This window comes from Harpia harpyja, chromosome 1, assembly GCF_026419915.1.
Source record: "Harpia harpyja isolate bHarHar1 chromosome 1, bHarHar1 primary haplotype, whole genome shotgun sequence".
In the NCBI taxonomy this organism is placed as follows: Eukaryota; Metazoa; Chordata; class Aves; order Accipitriformes; family Accipitridae; genus Harpia; species Harpia harpyja.
The window spans coordinates 29,510,663-29,528,478 of NC_068940.1; the positions used below are offsets into that span (position 1 = coordinate 29,510,663).

At 67.3% G+C, this 17,816-nt stretch overlaps 1 protein-coding gene across 1 annotated transcript; it reads right to left on the reverse strand.

Moving 5' to 3' along the window:
- Nucleotides 1-1,422: 1,422 nt before the first annotated feature.
- On the reverse strand, nt 1,423-3,519 carry LOC128139924 (WAP four-disulfide core domain protein 2-like). Its single transcript, XM_052783065.1, has 4 exons — nt 3,310-3,519; nt 2,906-3,040; nt 1,721-1,873; nt 1,423-1,624 (listed from the first exon to the last, which is right to left on the reverse strand). The coding sequence occupies exons 1-3, from the start codon at nt 3,395-3,397 to the stop codon at nt 1,722-1,724; spliced, it is 375 nt and encodes a 124-aa protein (XP_052639025.1). The 5' UTR covers nt 3,398-3,519; the 3' UTR covers nt 1,423-1,624; nt 1,721.
- Nucleotides 3,520-17,816: the final 14,297 nt, after the last annotated feature.

The window sequence follows — 17,816 nt, forward strand, 5'->3', positions numbered from 1 at the left end:
GGGGCCCGGCGTGGTGCTGGGGTGACCGCGGGGGCAGTGCTCCGGTACCCAGCACGGTGCTGCTGGGCCAGGGTGGGCGGCAGCTCCGCCAACAGTGCCAGGGAGTGCCAGGAGAAGGGTGCGCTTGCCTGGCATTGTGCTGCTGTCGGGGAGCCGTGCTGCTGGGCCCACTGGCTGGGATTTAAACCCTGCTGGGGTGGGGGCCAGCCGAACCGAGCTGCTCCCTCCCACGGCAGCACTGTATCGGGACCGTGGGAGCGCTGCGCACGAACAATCCAGCTCGGGGGAGACTCCCGGGGCAGCGCTGGGCTCGCGGCCCGTGGCTGACGCATCCTCCACAGCACGGCCTTTCCAGGTCACCGGTGACCCGCGAGCAGCCGGGCCGGGGGGACGGGCAGCGCTCCCAGAGCCCCAGTTCCTGCGCTCCCCACTGGCGAGCAGGGATGGGACACAGGGGAGCAGTGTTCTGTCCCCGGTCTTCAATGTCCACCCGGTCCTGCCTGGGGAGCATCGCTGGTTGCCTCCCAGCACACACGGAGCAGGGAGAGCTGCTGTGGAGAGCCGTGGCGCTGAGCTGGGGTGCACCAGCTTGCGCCCACACCACAGGGAGAGGGGGGAACCGGCACCAGGCACCGGGCTGTGTACTGTCCCCTGCCAAAGGCGGGGGGTCTGGGGGTGCCAGTCCCCAGGTGGGACTGCTTGCTCTGGTTTTGGGGTCTGGGAGCAGGAGCAGGGTGGACGCAGGAGGGCCGGGGTGCCAGGAGCCCTGCGAGGAGCAGGAGGTGCCAGGGAAAGCGAGGCAGGAGCAGGAGCGGGGCCCGGCTCTGAGCAGGCAGGAGAGGGAGGGGGCAGGGGCAGGCATGGGGCAGGGGTCTGTGGGCTTCATTGCCCACGGCTCCTTCAGGCTTCTGCCATGGGTGATGTGCCACTGCCGGGCTGGGATCATGTGGGGCAGGAGAGGGTTTGGGTGATGCTCGTGTAATGGCACACACTGGCAGCCTCCCCGTCCCCCGGCCATTGCAGGGCAGAGAGCAGGTCCGCTCCAAGGGGACGTGGACATGGCTGCACCTCAATGGCCCCGCTCTGAGCGTGGCTGCACAAAGGCGGAGGAGCCAGCATGCCTGGGCAGCCCGGGCTGTGGGGCCGTGGGGCTGTGGGGCCGTGGGGCTGTGGGGCCATGGGCCAGCCCAAGCCATGGGGCTGTGGGGCAGCCCCGGGCAGGGGCACAGGCTGGGGACCCTTGGAGACACGGTGCAGCCAGTCAGTGCTGGCACTTGTCATGTGGAGCCCTTCTAGGCGGCCCTGGCACCAGCATTGGCGCCCAGCAGCAGCTGTGGTGGGCAGGATGTGGCCGGGAGCAGGCAGAGCGGCTTCCTGGCCGGGAGCGCGGTGGGACAGAGAGGCGGCCATGGACATGGCAGGGAGAGGCTGCTTTATTGGTGAGAGTGCAGGGGGCTGCGGCGCGCCCCGAGCAGGGGACCCCAGGGAGGAAGCTGAGGCTGAAGGCTCTGAGCCGGGACCGCGGCCGGGCCGGCGGGGATGGTGCGGGGCCAGTGCTTGGGCATGCAGGACTCACGTCGGGCAGCAGCTTCCCTGCGGCCAGGCTGGCAAGAGACGGCTGTGCCTGCAAAGGGAGGAGGGGGCTGTGAGCGGGACGGGCGTGTGAGTGCCATGCCACGGGTCCTGTGGGATCCCTGGGGTTGGCGGGTGCCCAGCTGACCTCAGTGGAGGGGCGTCACGCAGGAGACCTTGCCGCAGCCGTTCCTGCAGCACTTCTGGCTCCCGGAGCAGTTGGAGTCCGTCTTGCACTGGTTTGTGCAGACGCCCAGCATGGGGATCCCTGGACTGACGGGTGGGCAGGTGCCAGGCTTCTCTGCAAAGACAAAGGGACACGGCCTGAGACCTGCTGGCCCTGGCATGAGGGCAGGGCCAACTCTGCAGCTCCCGGAGCTGTGGGCATGGCCCTGGCCCCTGGCTGCCATGGAGGATGGACCCCCATGCTGGCCAGCGGCTTCCCCACCCCACGGCTCTGCCTGTTGGCACTCCTGCCAGCTTGACCTGATGGGAACACATCAGGGAGGCCACGTGGCGTGGTGGTCCTCCACGGTCCCTGCGCTCAGCCTCCCGCTCAGGGGCGCGTGGCCGGCGCAGGACGCGCAGCCGCAGAACGCAGCCCCGACGGCGGTGTTGTCCCCGCTTTCCCCCACAGCTGCTGTGGACAGTCCCAGCTGTGCGCCCGTGGTGCCTGGGCTCAGCCTGGGCCTCAGTGGGAGGCATGTGCCCCTCAGACAGCCTGTGCCTCGGCTGCGCGGGGCCCCTGCCCTGCTGTCCCGCTGCCTGCCGCTGCCTGCCACCGGTACTGGGCTCCCAGCTCTGTACCACACTGTCCTCCACTGCGGCACAGCCAGGCCAGCTCTATCCTTGCAGGCAGGTGCAGTGAGCGTACTCAGCCGGGTGGCTGTGGGGCCACATCCAGTGGCGGGGCCGGGGACGACGCCGTTGGCAGACTCTTCCCAGGCACGGGATCGGGAGGCAGGACAGTGCCCACGTCCCGGGCTGGCGGCCGCCCACGAGGCTGAGCGGGCAGCAAGGGCTGCGAGGAGGACTGGCGCGGGCCCCTGCCCTCTGTACCGGCCCCAGCGTCGTTCGGAGGCGTCTGCTCAACCCCCGTGTCGCTGGAGGGAGGAAGGGGTGAGCACGGCCCTGCGGGAGCACACCCCAACCCTGCCGGGATCCCCGCGCAGCCCCCGATAACCGCGCTGCAGCCAGACGCGCAAAGGGCGCCCAGGCCCACGGCCGCGACCGCGTCCCGGAGCACCGGTGCCACTGGCTGGGACGGGCTGTCGGCTCGCGGCAGCGGGGCTGGCTCCAGGCATCAGGGGCCAGGAGCAAGAGGGAGTGTTACCGTCGGGCTTCTGGCAGGCCTTGCCGCAGGCTGCCGGGCAGCACTTGAGGGTGCTCTCGCAGTCGCCATCGGACTGGCACCCCACCGTGCAGTTCACCGCTTCCGTCGCCGGGTCCGGGCACACGCCGGCTTTTGCTGCAAGGCAAAGGTGGAGGGCGTGGGTGGGCGCCGGGTCTGCCGGACCCACGGCGGGGCGAGTGCCGCTATCCCGAGGCGGGAGATGCTGCCGCCAGCCCTGGGGCTGGGTTGAGGGATGCTGCTGAGCCCGGCTGCGCCGGCTGCCGGCTGGCTCTCGGCCGCGACCCCCACCCCAGAAGACCCCCTGGGCTGGGAACGATGCCGGCTGGTTGCCCGGGGCGTGCTGTGCCGAGCTGTGCCATGCCGAGCCGTGCGCTCATACTCACTGGTGACATTCTGGGCAGATGCCGGAGGCAGCTCTGCCCAGAGAGCCAGGAGCCCCGCCAGGACGAGCACGCTGCGGGCCTTGGGCATGGTGCGGGAGCCGGCGCTGCGCCTGCGGGGCTGCCCGGCCGGCCTTTAAGCTCCTCTCCAGGTGGGGCCGGCGGGTGGCAGGGCTCGGCCTTCCGGGTGGTTCCCAAGGGCCGGGCAGGGCCAGGCTCCCCCTTCGCGCTTGCACAACCCGAGTATCAGGTATCTGCCGCTGCTGGCTGCCGACCAGGAAGGGGGAGCCTCGAGGAGACCGGGCGGCCACGCCGAAAACTCGCCTGGCAGGAACGGCAGCCAACCGCCGCCAGCCGCGGCCCCTGTGTGCCGCACGCTGGACCCTGTCCGGCCCCAGCCGCCGAGCCAGCCGCGGCGCGGGCCGGTCGTGGCCCCACGTGGGGCTCGGCCGCCAGAGGCCGCGGGGACACAGCCGGTACCGCCGGCGGGGAGTGTGGCAGGTGCGGGTGCGCCAGGGACATGGGGCGATCCGTCCCTGCCACCGTGGTCACGAGCTGGAGCGGAGCCCCCGGCCTGGGCCGCTGATGCCCAGAGGCCGGGACGAGCTGGCGGCACGGACGGGGGCTGCGGCTCGGCGGCTGCTGCCGCTCGCCCGGCTCCTGCTCCAGCCACGTGTTCTCCTCCAGCCTTCGCTCCTCGACTGAAGGGCCCTCCAGGCTGCCTGTGCCTCCGGGCATGCGCCCATCCCAGGGTTCCCCCACGCCACAGGAGCTCCTTCTGCCCAGCCGCAGCCTTGTCCCACGGCCCCCGCCATCCTTGCAGACTCCAACAGCCCCAGGGATGCAGCCCGGACTGTCCGGCAACACCGGTTGGGCAAGTGGCTGGCGGGGTGCGAGCCACCGGCATGCTCTGGCTGCACGCCTTGTTCTCCGGCGCACAGCAGGGCTGGTGGCCATAGGACCCCAGACCCCCTTGGCCTGGCGGCTGTCCGGGATACCCCTCCCGCGGCACGTGGGCAGCCCTCCGGCGGGTCAGGATGCTTCGCGGCGCCTGGCAGCGTCGAGCCGGAGTTTATTTGGATAGGCCCAGCTAGCCAAGCAGCCCAGATCACCCGGCATGGCTGTCCTGCTCTCATCAGTGTTTGCCACTCTGCCAGTTCCCGTCTCCTCCACAGGGGCTATCAGTGGTGGCTTTAGTTCCTCCAGGACTGCTGATGGAAGGGGAGTAGCTCAGCACTACGCTGGGGGGCCCCAAGGACCCTGGCCCCTTTGGCGTGGCTCCTGGTTTCGGCTCAACGCCTTGGGTTGTTTGGCTGCCGTCACAACGCGGGTCCCTCCGTGCGGTGCCGGTGCTGCCTGGCTGGGGGGTACGGGCTGGACCCCTCTGCTGGGAGACAATCTCAGAGCATCCTGGCTCCCTGGGCCCCATCCTGGGCACGGTCACAGGCTGAGCCTCTCCTGCACGGGGAGGAGGGTGAGACCTATCCCGTCTCCGGTGATGTGCCCTCATCACTGGCAGAGGCTCCAGGGGCAGCCCCAGCTCTGGGCTGGAGCATCTTGCAGCCCCGTGTGGGCCAGGGATGTGTGGGGCTGGGGACACGGTCCCTGCCCTGAGTCACGAGCCGGTGTCCGCTCTGCCGATGTCCGTCTCCAGGTAATTTAACCCCACAGTCAACAATGCGGCACGGAGCGGAGTGGCAGTAAATCAGTAACTGTTTGCCTTTGCCTGCGGTCCCCTCCCTGCCGCAGGTGTTTATGCAGGAACAGGAGCCAGCACGGACAGCCCAGCCGCCACTCTGTGCTTCACCGCCATCGGCAGCGGGAGCTGACGCATGGGGACAGGGGAAAGGCCTGGGGCGGCGGGGAGAGCAGCAGGGCAGTCCTTGTCTCTGCACCCTCTGGGCTGGGGTGCTCGGTGGCTGGATGCTGGGGAGGCTGCCAGGACCTGGCCATGCTCAGGCTGGCCGGGATGCTCCCGCTCTGCCCGTGCGGCTGAGCCCCACTGGGGACAGTGCTTCGGGGAACTGGGCTGGGCTGGTGTTTCTAGCCTGGGGCTGACACTGGGACTCACTGAATAAAGGCGGCACTGAATAAAGGTGTTGCAGCCTGGTAGCCCTTGTGCCAGGGCTGGGGCACGGTGCTCCGGTCGCCGGGGTGGGATGGGGTGGTAACGTGGCCGCTGCAAGTGTGAGCGTTGGCTGGGCGGGTGTGAGCGCTGCCCTCCAGGATGGAGGTGAGGGACCCGCACCATCCCTGCCTGTGCTGCACACCCAGAGCCCACCGAGACCCAGCAGCAGCTTTTTCCTGGAGCAGCAGCACTGCTGCCAGTCCGACGCTGCCCACCCAGCGGCACCGTCCCTGCTGCCAGGGCAGGGGCCACCCCGGTGTCCCACCATGACTGAGCTGCTGCTCCCATGCCAGTGCTGCCGGCGGTGCCTGCCTTTGAGGGTTATTGCCCTGGTCTGACCCTGTAATTGCTCTGCCCCAGTGTGTGGGATGTCCTTGGTGCTGGCGGTGAGCAGCCGGAGCTGGGAGGCTGTGAGTGTGGATGCCTGCAGCCGGGCTACACCGGAGCAGCTGGATGGGAGCAGATGGGAGCCCAGAAATGGGGTCATGGCAGGAGATGAGGGGGAAACCGTGGAGGAAGGCGATAGCTGCAGGGAGCAGCGTGGGTGCCAGCGGGCTTGCCCAAGGTTGTGCCTTGGCCCCAGCGTGCCCGGCTGGCTGCCGAGCGGCCGATCCAGCTGGAGCTGACCCCAGCCAGCCAGAGCAGCTGGAGAGGGACAGAATGTGCTGGCGGCAGGGCCAGCGGCTCCAGCCCACTCAGTCAGCATCGCTTTCCGGGAGACAGAAATGCTTTGGCTCCCATTCCCACTGCGTGGCATTCGGGATGCTGCTGTCCCCACCCTGGCTCTGCCAGGCGCTTCCTCGACAGAGGCCGAGGATGGCCGTGGGCAGCATGGGGGTCTGCCAGCACAGCTGCGGGCAGCCCTCCCCATGCCAAGGCACATCCTAGGGGAGGATCCTGGCTGAGGATGCGGGATCAGCAGCCCCGAGCCCAATCCCAAAGGCTCTTCCCTGCAGCATTCCTGGGTGGCAGTGCCCACCACTGCTGAGCCCCGTCACGCTGGCTGCACCTAAGCCCCGCGGGTGACTGCAGCTCCTTCATGGCAGCAGGGAAGGTGCTGGAGTCACGTCTCCCTGCCTGCTGAGGGAGGGCAGTCAATTATTAAAAGGGGAGCGTTGCTGGGTCAGGCGAGGTGCCCCTGGGCGGCTAGCTGGCCTCCCGCTGCTGGCCCTGAGCGGGGAAAGCAGGGGACCAGATAGAGAGGGACACCCCTTCCTCTGGGAGATGTCGGGCCCTGCCAGTCGGCAGCTCAGGGTCCCCGCGCTGTGCCCATGGGCTGACGCACAGGGAATTATCTGACCCCTTTGGGGCTCAGCCATGCACCCGGCTGGCAGCCAAAGGCCGGTGCGCCCCGCGGGCAGGAGGGCTCCCGCTACACTGCTGCGTCCCGCTGCTGCCACCAAGCCCCCCCCGCCTGCCTGCGCTGCCCGCATGGCACAGACCTTGGTAGCCCCTCTCCTCGCTGCAAAGCCGGGGCCTCACGGCTTGGTGGTGGTGCGTGGTGTGCCCTGGAGCCAGGGAAGCACCTGGCTCTGTGCTGGTGTGATTGGTCTTACCTGCTCATCCCATGCAGGACCCAGTCCCGCAACACCCTGAGAGCCGGCGGGACGCGGCCGCCCTGTGCCCCCCAAGCACTCACCCTTGCCCCCGGCAGCCGCGGTGGCTGGTTGCAGCTGGGCACACAGGGCGAGGATGCCCACGAGCAAAATGCTGGCAGTCTTCATGGTGCTCCCCACGGGTGCCAGATGGCCAGCGCAGGTTGACGGGGGTTTATATCCATGTGGGGCTGGGGAGGGGCCACCACACACATAACCTTTGGGTGCCGAAACTCTTGCTGCGTTTCACAGTTGTGCCCGAGGCAGCAACAACCCCACGACGTGTTATTGCCTGAGAAATCATTTACCACGGCCCCGTCTCAGCCCCAGAAGCCAGGCTGCAGCCAGGGTGGGGACGTCAGCACCCAACAGCACCCTCCCTGGGGGAAAGGGAGATGCGGCCACTTGCTGGGGCCACCCCCACAGCCACGGGGAGCCCAGAGGAAGGGGCTGGAGCTCTCCGGCTTGGGAAGGACGGGACAGGGGGAAGGCTGGCACATCCAGAGTGGCCCAGAGGGTGGTGGCTGTCCTGGCAGCATGGCACGGGGGTGTTCTGGGACAGAGCATCTGGGGGTCTGTCCCCGGCCATGCCCACCCTGGAGACCTGGTGCCTGCCTGCCCTGGTCCCAGCCTGGCACCCGCATCGTGCTGTGCTTGCCCACAGAGACGCAGGTGCCAGCCGGCCGGGTCCCTGCGGGCGAGCGTGGCCTCGGGGGGAAGCAGAGCGTGGGAAGCCTGTGCGACGTGCCAGGCTGGGCGCACCCGCTGTCCCACACCGCACACCGAGCGCCATTCCTCTGCGGGGACAAGCGGGCGGCTGGGTGCTGTCACGTCGGCTGGCTGCAGACTTGTCCCGGCAGACGGGTGCTCTGGTGGGGTCAGCACCGGGGCTGCGTTTCACCTCGCCACGCACCGGGACCGGCGGGAGGTGGCCCTGGATGGGGTGGGGAAACCCAAGGTTAACGGTGCAGGGAGGTCACAGAGAGCTCGGCGCAGCCAAGCGTGCGAAGGGTGACCATGCCGAGGGTGAGGATTGCTCTGTGCCCACGGGGATCCTGCGGTGCTGCCACTGCCACACCTTGAGACTCCACCAAGCAGGACCTTTGCTCCCCATCCCACACAGTGCGAGGGCATGGCCAGGCTGCACGCATCCCTGCCGGGGGGTCTACACCGTGGCACCTCTCACTGCTGAACTGCAGCCACGCCGGCACAGCTCGCTGTGCCCTGCTGAATGGCAAAGGGCACAAGCCGGTGCTGCCAGCAGGTGGGGCAGAGGCAGCCTGGCTTTCTGGGTGCAGGGGGGGGCTGGCAGGGCTGCAGCAAGGCACGGGGGGCAGCCCGTGGGCAGAGAGGGGCAGGACTTGGGTTCTTGAGGAGCTGGTGGAAGGGGCTCATCCTCTGCTGGTGCTGGAGATGGGGAGAAAGGCCTCAGCCAGGGTCCCGGTATGCGGGGGAGGACGCCAGGGACGCTCGCTGCCTGGGGGTTTGTCGCAAGGCCAGCCCGGCTGGAAGCAGGCATCTTTGTGCTGAGGCTGACGTGACCTCTGCAGTCTCATAAACGTTTTTACAGCTCAACGGTCGTATTTCCGTGCTTGGAAATTCCTGTTTGCATCATCTCTGCTCCAAGTGGCCAAATGCACTTGTTGCTACAGAAACTCGGGGTCTGAAACAAAGGGAAACATCAGCAAGAAACCCGGGGGCTGTGAAAGCAGTCTAGTCCCCGGTTTATGTGCACGGGGTCCCCCTAAGTGACACGTTTGCCCCGATGTGGCACATGCCGCGGTGCCATGGTGGTGATGTGGAAGTCACCAGTCTCTCTGGAGCAGCACCTTGTCCTTCAGCTGGCGCTGGCAGCTCCTCACTCTGTGGGGCTTCGGCCTCGCGCCCTTCCTCCCCAGGCTACCGCGTGCCCGTCGCGTGTTACGGCCCATAGCCGCGTGCCGTCAGCGATGGCGTGTTCCGGTCCTGCTGGCACACGGTGGTGTGAAGCTTGGCATATCCTCCTGCCACCATGCCCCAGCCATGGGGAACAGTCCCTCCAGCTTGGGCGGCCCCCTTCCCTCCCTGCTGCCCCCCCCCCCCGCCTGCAGCCCCCTCCCTGCTGTGCCGCGCAGGTGCCGGGGCTGGGGCTGCGCTCTCCTCCCCCCGTGCCCCCCGCCCGCGGGGTCTGGCAGCTCCGGGGGCCGCGGGGGCCCGATCCCGGCGCAGCATCCCGGGCGGCGGCCGGCAGAGGAGGCTGTTGCTCCGTGGGAGCGGGCCGGGCCGGGGAGCGGGGCCGGGCTCCGCCGGGCTCCGGCAGCGCCGTCCCCGTCCCAGTCCCCGTCCCTGGAGGCGGGGACCGGCGCGGGGCTGTGCGCCGGCCCGGGCCGGGGCCGGGGCTCCCGGACTGTACTTAAAAGCGGCCGCGGGCGGCTCGGGGGGCAGCGCCATGATGCCGGGACTGCTCCTGCTCCTGCTGCTGGCACCCCCGGGCCTCCCCGGCCACTGCCGGCCGGCCTCGGGGCTTCTCCTCCCAGGTGAGCCCCGGCCCGGGGTGCGCTCTGAGCTCGGCCCCGCTCCCCTCCACCGCCCCGGTGTCCCCGGTGTCCCCTCGCCCCCCCTGTGGGGGTCCGCTGGCGGGGGCGAGGGGCGGGGGGGCACGGGCTCCGAGCTGGCACGTCCCGCCGGGAACCTCCCGCCCGGCCCCGCGGTCCCCGCCTGCCGCGGAGCCCGCACCCGAGCGGCAGGGCTGGACCCCCCCCACGGGAGCGGCGTGTCCCCCCCCCGGGGCCGCCTCACCCGCCGGCAGGTCCCGAGGCGCTGGACGGCCCCGCCGGCGGGGGGGGGGGGTCCTGCCCAGGGTGGGGGGCCCGCCTTCGCACCCTAACCCCCTGCCCGCCCTCCTAGGGAAGCGCGGCGAGTGCCCCCCGCCCAGCAGGATCCCCCTGAAGCCCTGCGACAGGTTCTGCTCCTCGGACGAGGACTGCCCGGGCAGCGAGCGCTGCTGCAGCACCGGCTGCGGACAGGAGTGCCGGCTCCCCATCGGAGGTGAGGGGGTCCCTGCCACCCCCCCCAGCTGCCCTGAACGAGCCGTGCTCTGCCCTCCAAGGTGGGGCGGGGGGGGGGGGACACACGACACGGACTGCAGCCACCTCGGGGAGCAGGGCCTGCAGCCCTGCCAGCCCCCTGCCCCGTCCCGGGAATGCACCGGGGCCGGGGTCTTCCGAGCACAGCCGCTGCCCGTGGGGTGCATCACCCACAAGGGCCGGCGTGGGTGGCCCCTGCACCCGATCCCCCCCGCTCTCAGTCCTTCTGGTGTAGGGGGACAGGGGTGCCCGTTGCTCCCTGCCCGCAGGACCTGGGCGTGGGCACCCCGGGGGTGGGCCGGGCGGTGGGAACGGGCAGGGGCTGGTGGGGCTCTGACCCTGCTGGTCACCCCCAGCCAAGAGGGGCTTCTGTCCACGGCTGGACCCTAACCTGGTGAGCATCTGCCTGGTGGAGTGCAGCAGCGACAGCAAGTGCCGAGGCAGGGAGAAGTGCTGCAACATGGGCTGCCACATCCACTGCACGCAGCCGGTACCAGGTAAGGGCGGCCGGGGGGCTCGGTGGGAGAGGGGCCGCGGCTAGGACAGACCCCACGTGTGAGCCCGTCTCCTTTCCCACCTGCAGCCAAACCGGGCGTCTGCCCCAAGAGAAAGGTGCTGCAGACCTTCGCCCCCTGCAACAGCTCCTGCAGCGACGACACCGACTGTCCTCGCCATGAGAAGTGCTGCTTCACAGGCTGCGGCCGCGGCTGCCTGCCTCCGGTCAGAGGTACCGCGCTCCCGCTCCTGCCGGCTGGTTGGGACCACCGGCTGGGTCCTGCTGCCTCCAACGGCCCCGTGTCCTCGGGTAACATCTGTCACCTCCCGCCCGTGCCTGGCCCGTGCAGGGGACGCTTCCTTCACTACGCCTACAACCCTGCCACGGGCACCTGCCAGCCGTTCATCTACAGCGGCTGTGGGGGGAACCCCAACAACTTCAGGACGGTGGAGGAGTGCCAGCAGGTCTGCCAGCAACTGGGTGAGAGGAGGGGCTGGACTGGGCCGGACTGGGCTGCCCCTGCCCTGGCAGAGGTGAGGGCTGGGCAGGGGGTGGGAGCACAAAGCTGAGCTGCCTGCAGCTGGGCAGCTGGACCCAGAGGGTCTGCCGGCCTCCCCATGGAGTGAGAGCAGCCTCCCCACAGCAGGGAGAGCAGCAGCATCCCACATCGCTCCAGCACACGGCGTCCCTGGGCCCCAGCACGCGGCATGGTGGCCTCCGGGTGTTTATGCTGGGTGATTTCAACCAGCTCAGAGCTCCGTCCTGGGAGCTGGCGTCGTCTTTGGTCAGAACCAGGCAACGGTGTTAGTAATCATAATTTTGCAGCCTGATTATCAAAGTAGGAAACATGACCACCGAGGCACTCAGCATGCATGGGCAGGGGGAAAAGCCTGCTTTTGCAATTTGCCTTCCCACATCCCTGCCGAAGGCATTTGGCACAGGGTGTGTGCTTGGGAGAGCAGGCGCTGGTGGAGCCGTGGTGGCCCCAGCGGGGTGGGGGGGCCGGCACTGTGTGGGCACTTGCCCGGTTGTGACACTCGTTTCCGAGTGGAGCCACAGGCAGTTGGGGCTGTTGGTGGTTGAACAGCCACCGCAGCTGCTCGGCTTCCCTGGCACAGCAGTTGTGTCTCCATGCAACACCGGAACCACGAGAGCTGCTCTCAGCTGTGCCACATCCCTGGGGGTGCGGGCCGGGGGGGGGCAGCCTGTGCCCGGGGCTGGGGGGCAGAAGCTGGGGGGGGTGAATGCACTGGGGGTGAGTGCAGCAGCTGGTCCGGGGCCAGCTCTCCTCCCCAGCACCCCGCTGCCTCCCCCTGCCCTGCCTGCACCCCCATCCTCACCGTCCCCTTTTGTCCCCCAGGGAAAGCCAAGGAGTGACCCTGAGGAGGAGGCGGCAGCGGGGCCTGGGCCCCCCTGCAGGGCTGGCAGCACGGGGACTGGGGTCTGCGGCGCTGCTGGCCGCCACGCTCTGCCCCATGCAATAAAGCTGCCAGGACGCCTGGCTTGCAGCAGCACAGCCTCCACCGTCTTGCCTGACCCGCACCTCCACGGCTCCACGTGCTCCCCAGCACCTTCCCGCTTTCCTTCCTAGCCACGTCCACCTGTGCTGGAGCTGTGAGCCCAGACCCTGGCAAAGCCTGGGGACCCCGTGCCTGGCGTGTGGGGCGCAGGCTTGCTCATGGTGGCCAGTGGCCCCAGCCAGCCCCTTGCTCCAGGCTTTCAGCCCAGCCTCCCCCAGCAGGCAGCTGGTGTGGTGGCCCTGGCACTTCGCGCGGCTGCACGGAGCTGGGCAGCACCTTGCTGTGAAACATCCCTCCTGGATACGGCCCCTTCCCTGGTCCATGGGGGTCCTGTGGGCACAGCCCCCGGCACTGCCCTGGCCGAGCACCCGCATCCGCTCACTCCCAGCTCGGTCCTCGGGGAGAGCATGGCCAGGGGATGCAGGTCACGCTGCTGTGCTGGGGGTGGGATGGGGTGCAGGTGCCTGTCGCAGTGCCAGCCTCCGCTCCTGCTGCCAGCTGGACTCCAGGCTGGGGCTGAGGGCTTGTGTCCTTCCCTGCTCGGTGCCATCCTGCAGCACCAGCTGAGCCCGGTGCCTCTCCCGAGAGCTTCCATGTTCCCGCTGCCGTCCGGAGCTGGTCATGGACTTGGCGTGGGCAGTGGGCGCAGGGTGCGGCTGGGGCAGGTGCAGAAGCGGCTCCCATAGGGGTGGCACCGTCCCTGCCTGGCACCCCTGCCTGCACGCCAGGGACCTGCAGGTCTTCCCCAGAAACACCTCCTGTCAGCACTGATATCATCTTATTAATTTGCTAATTAATGAGAGCCCAGAGAGGGGAGTGGGCTGTGCATGAGTGCGCTGCCTGCAGATGCTGGGGATGTTCCCGGGAAGGCTGAGCAAGGGCACAGAGTGGCAGCTGCCAGGCGCGGGGGCGATGAATCGCGGAGCGGCCACAGGATAGCCCTCGCTCCGGGCATCGCTCCGGGCATCACTGGGGAGCTGGTCCCAAGCTGGTGGGTGATGCCCAGCTGCTCTGGCAGTGCCTCAGTGCCCCCGGTCCCCCGGGGACAGGTCTGGGGAGCTGAGGCTGGGGGACCCGAGTGCCTCAAAGGCGGCGTTTGCTCAGGGGGAGCGGGTTTTTGTGTCACACCAGCAGCAGCCGGACGGTGCCGTGCACGCTCCCTCCCCACGTGCTGCTGGCTGTGGCCGCTGGCGAGCTCTGCAGGCAGAGACAGAGAGGAACTTGAAACAGAAAAGATTAAAACCTCCTGAAAGTGCCAATTTATTATTCAGCTCCCTCCACACCTGCTCCCACTCGGCCCCGAGCTGGTGCCGCGGCTGCTGAGATGAAAGTCCCTGTGTGAGGCAGGCGGGTGGGGTTAACACCCTATTACCAGCACCCTGTCCCCAGCACCCTGTCCCCGGAGTCGGTGGGGGCTGCGACTGCTGCATGGGGAGCTCAGGGAGGACTGCAGCGTGTGGCCCCAGGGCCGTCCCCCGGCTCGGGGCGAGGAGGGTGCCCAGCCCAGGCAGGGTGCTGCCCACTCCAGCCCCCCCGCTCAGCCCCTTGTCGGGCTGTCCCCCACGATCCGGCTCTTGGGAGTTAACGGCACCGGCTGCCTGAACGCAGCACAGAGGCTGCTGCTCCATACCAGCTCTAATAGCTCCTATCCATAACCGCCAGCCGCCGGGTGCAGTGAGACCGAGATGGAGGCGCGGGGGGGGCCAGGGCTGGGATGGCGACGGCTGCCTGCGGCAGGCGGCAGCTCCGGCCCTGTGCCACGCGGCGCAGCCCGGCCGGCGGCACGGCCATGCAAGGCGCGCCGGCTGGCGGCACGGGGAAGGCGGCCTCCCAAAATGGGGTTTTTATTACAGCCATACATCACCACGGCGGCCTGATGCGGGCAGACGGCGGTGATTTTTCTTCATGGTTTACAGACAAATGAGGGGAAGGAAAATTGATGTGAACTTTGCTATAGTGAGAGGTCGGGTGCGGGCAGGGAGCTGGTTACGGATGAGCTGGGGGCTGCTGGGGCCACCTGCCCCCGGGTCTCTCCCGGCCCCCTTCTCCAGGCTGGATGGATGGGAGCACCGGCAGCGGTGGGACCGGGAGCATCACGCCCAGTGTGGGGACCGTGCCGCTGCTCCGTGTCACTAGAGGAGGGGAGGGCTCTGGCTTCCCCAGCTCCTCTTCACCCGCAGCATGGTCCCGAGCAGGTGGCTGTGCCTGTCCCTTGTCGGAGGGATGCTCAGCCACTTGGGGGGGAGGACCACGTGGGCAGGGTTATTAATTCCAGCAGATATTCATTAGCACTGCAAACATGCAGCGTCGGGTGGGCTTCTGTCACTGGCTTCTGGCAAGATCTCGACTGCTTTCACCACAATTAAAGTTGCCTCCAAACACCACGGTCCTGCCCAATATAAGATAACAGTTAATACCCTCAAATAGCAACTATCAGCTTCTCCATAAGGCCCATAAATATTAATACAATTCTAATTAGTTCCTTTAAATACATTGCCTAAATTAAGCATTTCCTCGGCAATAAATCAGTGCCAGTTAAGCAGATCATGAGCTCTCCCCGCCTGCCCTATGGCCAGTCCCTGCCTGCCAGGAGACAGGGCCCATGGCAGCCTGGGGCTGTGCCGTGCCATGCCGTGCCATGCCATGCCGTGCTACGTGAGGGCTGGTGGTGCCCAGCCGGCGGTGCTCCCGCTTCGGGAGTTTCAAGCTGCGGGATGGGGAAAGGCAGGTAGGCAGGTTTTGGGGCTGGAGCAGCCGCGAGCCGTTCCACGCCAGGAGGGGTGCTGGTGTCTGCCATCAGTGATTTCCCACCGTCTGATCCCGCACCCCAAAGAGGGCAGCTGGTGCTGCCGGCGGGATCTTGTCAAGAGACTGGAAGAGCACAGTTTGAAAGCACCTGATAAAACCTCACAGTCACAGATATAAAAATAAACCAACCATTAGATTCAAAAGAGGAAAGGGAGCCCAGGCTTCACTGAACAAGCAGAAAGTGCCCTGCGACCTTAATCAGGAGTAATATTGTTAATACATTTTTCCCCAGGTGCACCCAGATTTGCATTCCCAGCAATTTGCACAATAATGAGGCGAGCTGACCATGCCTCACCCTGGCAGCAATCACCTCCAAATCGATGGCGCTGTGCCGGCAAGCTCGTCCGAAAGCTCGTCTGCTCCAGCTGCAGCGGTGCCCGTGTCCCCGGCACTGCTCTGCCCCGGCCGCCCTGGCACACCTGCAGCCCCCGGGAAGGGCTGGCCGCCTCGGGGGGCTGCGCAGCTGCAGGGACCTGCCTGGGGGGGTGCTGGGGGCGGCCGGTGTGTGCAGGAGCCGTGTGCCCAGGCGAGCCCACCACCGCCTCCGTGGAGCCTGGCTGGGTGTTTCTGCCCCGTGCCAGCCTCTCCTGGCCTTCATCCCCAGCTGAGTCATCCTCCTCCTCCTCCCGGGACGTGGCAGCAGTGGCCGTCCTGCTCAGAGCTCTCCCCTGAGCTGGAGGAGATGGGATCCATTCAAAGGTGCTTGTGTGGCCGTGCATGGGGGGGGTGAGTGTGCATGGGGGTGAGCATGTGCACGTGGGGGCAGGCAAGGGGGTGAGCGTGCATGGGTGTGAGCGTGCACGCAGGGGCGTGCAAGGGGTGAGCGAGCGCGGGGTGAGGGCACAGGCTGCAGGTCTGAGTGGGGGGGACGCGGCGTGCATCCTCCCTGCGCTCTGGCGTTGGTGGTACTGGAAAAGAGCAAATACCAAACTCATTTGCTTGAGCAGAAATTAATATGGTGTGAAGCCTGTAGTGGGTGATTTAAGAAGTGCATTTAAAATCTCAACACAAATAGATTTTTTTATAAGGTCAGGAGAAAGATTAAATGCTACAGACAAGCACAGTACTTGCCATTTCCAGTATCACTTTTACCATAAATATTTTGGGCTGGCGCCGTGTCCCTGCACTGCCCACGTGGGTCAAAGCCCGCTCGCCGTGGCACGGCAAGAGCTGCTCCAGGCACGGCGCGGTGCTGGGCAAGCAGTGATGTCCCCAGGGAGGGTATGACGTCTTGCCGTCCTCTTCCTCACGCTGGCAGCCCGATCTCTGCCGGCACGTGGGAGCAGCCAGCGATGCGTCGGGGTCGTGGAGAGAGGAGAGGAGGTGTATGGGGCCACACTGCCGGCAGCACTGGAGGGAGCAGCCGCAGCCGCCCCAGCCCAGGCAGGATCTGGCCCCAGAACCTCTCTGGTGCTGCCACCAGCCTGCAAAGGTGCCGGTGGTGCAGGAGGAGGGGGGGGAGTCGCGCAGCCCAAGCTGTGGTGTCAGCCTGGAGGGGCGTGCGCCCGCTGCCAGCTCCCAGCTCCCCCTCCCATGGCCCGGCAGGGACCAGGATTGATGACAAGAGATTTGAAAGGCTCCAAATGTGGAGGTTATATCGCTGAGCCACCCCCATCCATCATGAGACGTTCATTATTAAGTAACACCCTGCACGCCGGGCTGATTTCACACCTTATCTGAACCCAGCAGCTGTGCCCTAAATCCTGAGTACCGCGACTGTCTGGAGGAATTCGGCTGCCTGTGCTTAAAATTAGTGTTAGCATCTATCATTTCCCCACACCAAATGGCTTTTGTGTCGGCACTTGGCAGCGCTCATTCGTCACCAGGGCTCTGGGCTGCCCAGCTCCGTACCCTCTCCGTCACTGTCACAGGACCCCTCGTTGGCAAAATGTCGCCCAAAGGACAAGTGCAACAGCTTCTCTCCCTTCTGCCATGGCCGGTGGCACTGCTGGTGGTGAGGGCATCCTCCATCCCATGGGCACGGCAGGCGCCAGTTCTGCTCCCGGCGGGGTTGTCCCAGTCCCTCCAGTCCCACCGCAGCCAGGCACGTGGCACGGGCACAGCCTGCAAGCCCTCCCCCGGGCACGGCGGCCTCTCCCCTCCCCTGGCTTGGTGGCTCGCCGCCTCCGACGGTGCCGTGGTGCCAGCCGCAGCCGCATGGCCGGGCCCCTCCTGGCCGCTGCTGCTGGCAGCCATCCCTGGTGAGGAGCTCCTGCCAGGCAGGTGATGCTGGAGCTGTCGGCGTGATGAAAAGCCTCCGGCAGCAATGCAGATAACATACAAGCACAGGTCAGGCGAGGCCCGTGTAGCCCATCCATCAGGCACAGCAGCTACAGGCGCTCCCCGTGCCACCATCTGATGCACGTTATCCGGCACAAATGTGTTTCTTCCCCCAAGGTTAAACGGATGAGTGAGGTTCAGGCACTGACAGCTCTGCCTGCCCCGTGCAAGCGATAAATGAGCTGGAAGAACCAGAGGGAAAAAGAAGGTTTGTTTTCTGTCAAATGCTCCTTTTGATGGTGCTGGCACGAGGACTGCGGCAGCATGGAGATGGGCACGAGGATGGGGATCCGCTCCCGGTGTGGCCACGGTGCAGTCGGCGATGGGCACCGTCGCAGCCGCGTTGGGTGCCACCGTGTCGCCAGCGGTGATGGATAGGTGAGAGCAAGGGCTGAAGCACCAAGCGGCCCTGGCGGTGTAGCCCCAGCATGCTGCCGAGGCGCGCTGGGGCCAGCGGGGATCCGGTGGGACGGCAGCGAGCCAGCACGTCCCCCCCGCCAGCTCCCGCCGATGGCCCCAGGAGCGGTGCCGCGGCGTGGCAGAGCCAGCACTGCAGGGGCCGGCGCTGACCTCTGCGTCTCCTGGTCTGTCCCAGCTTGTGATGCCCAAGGCCTGATC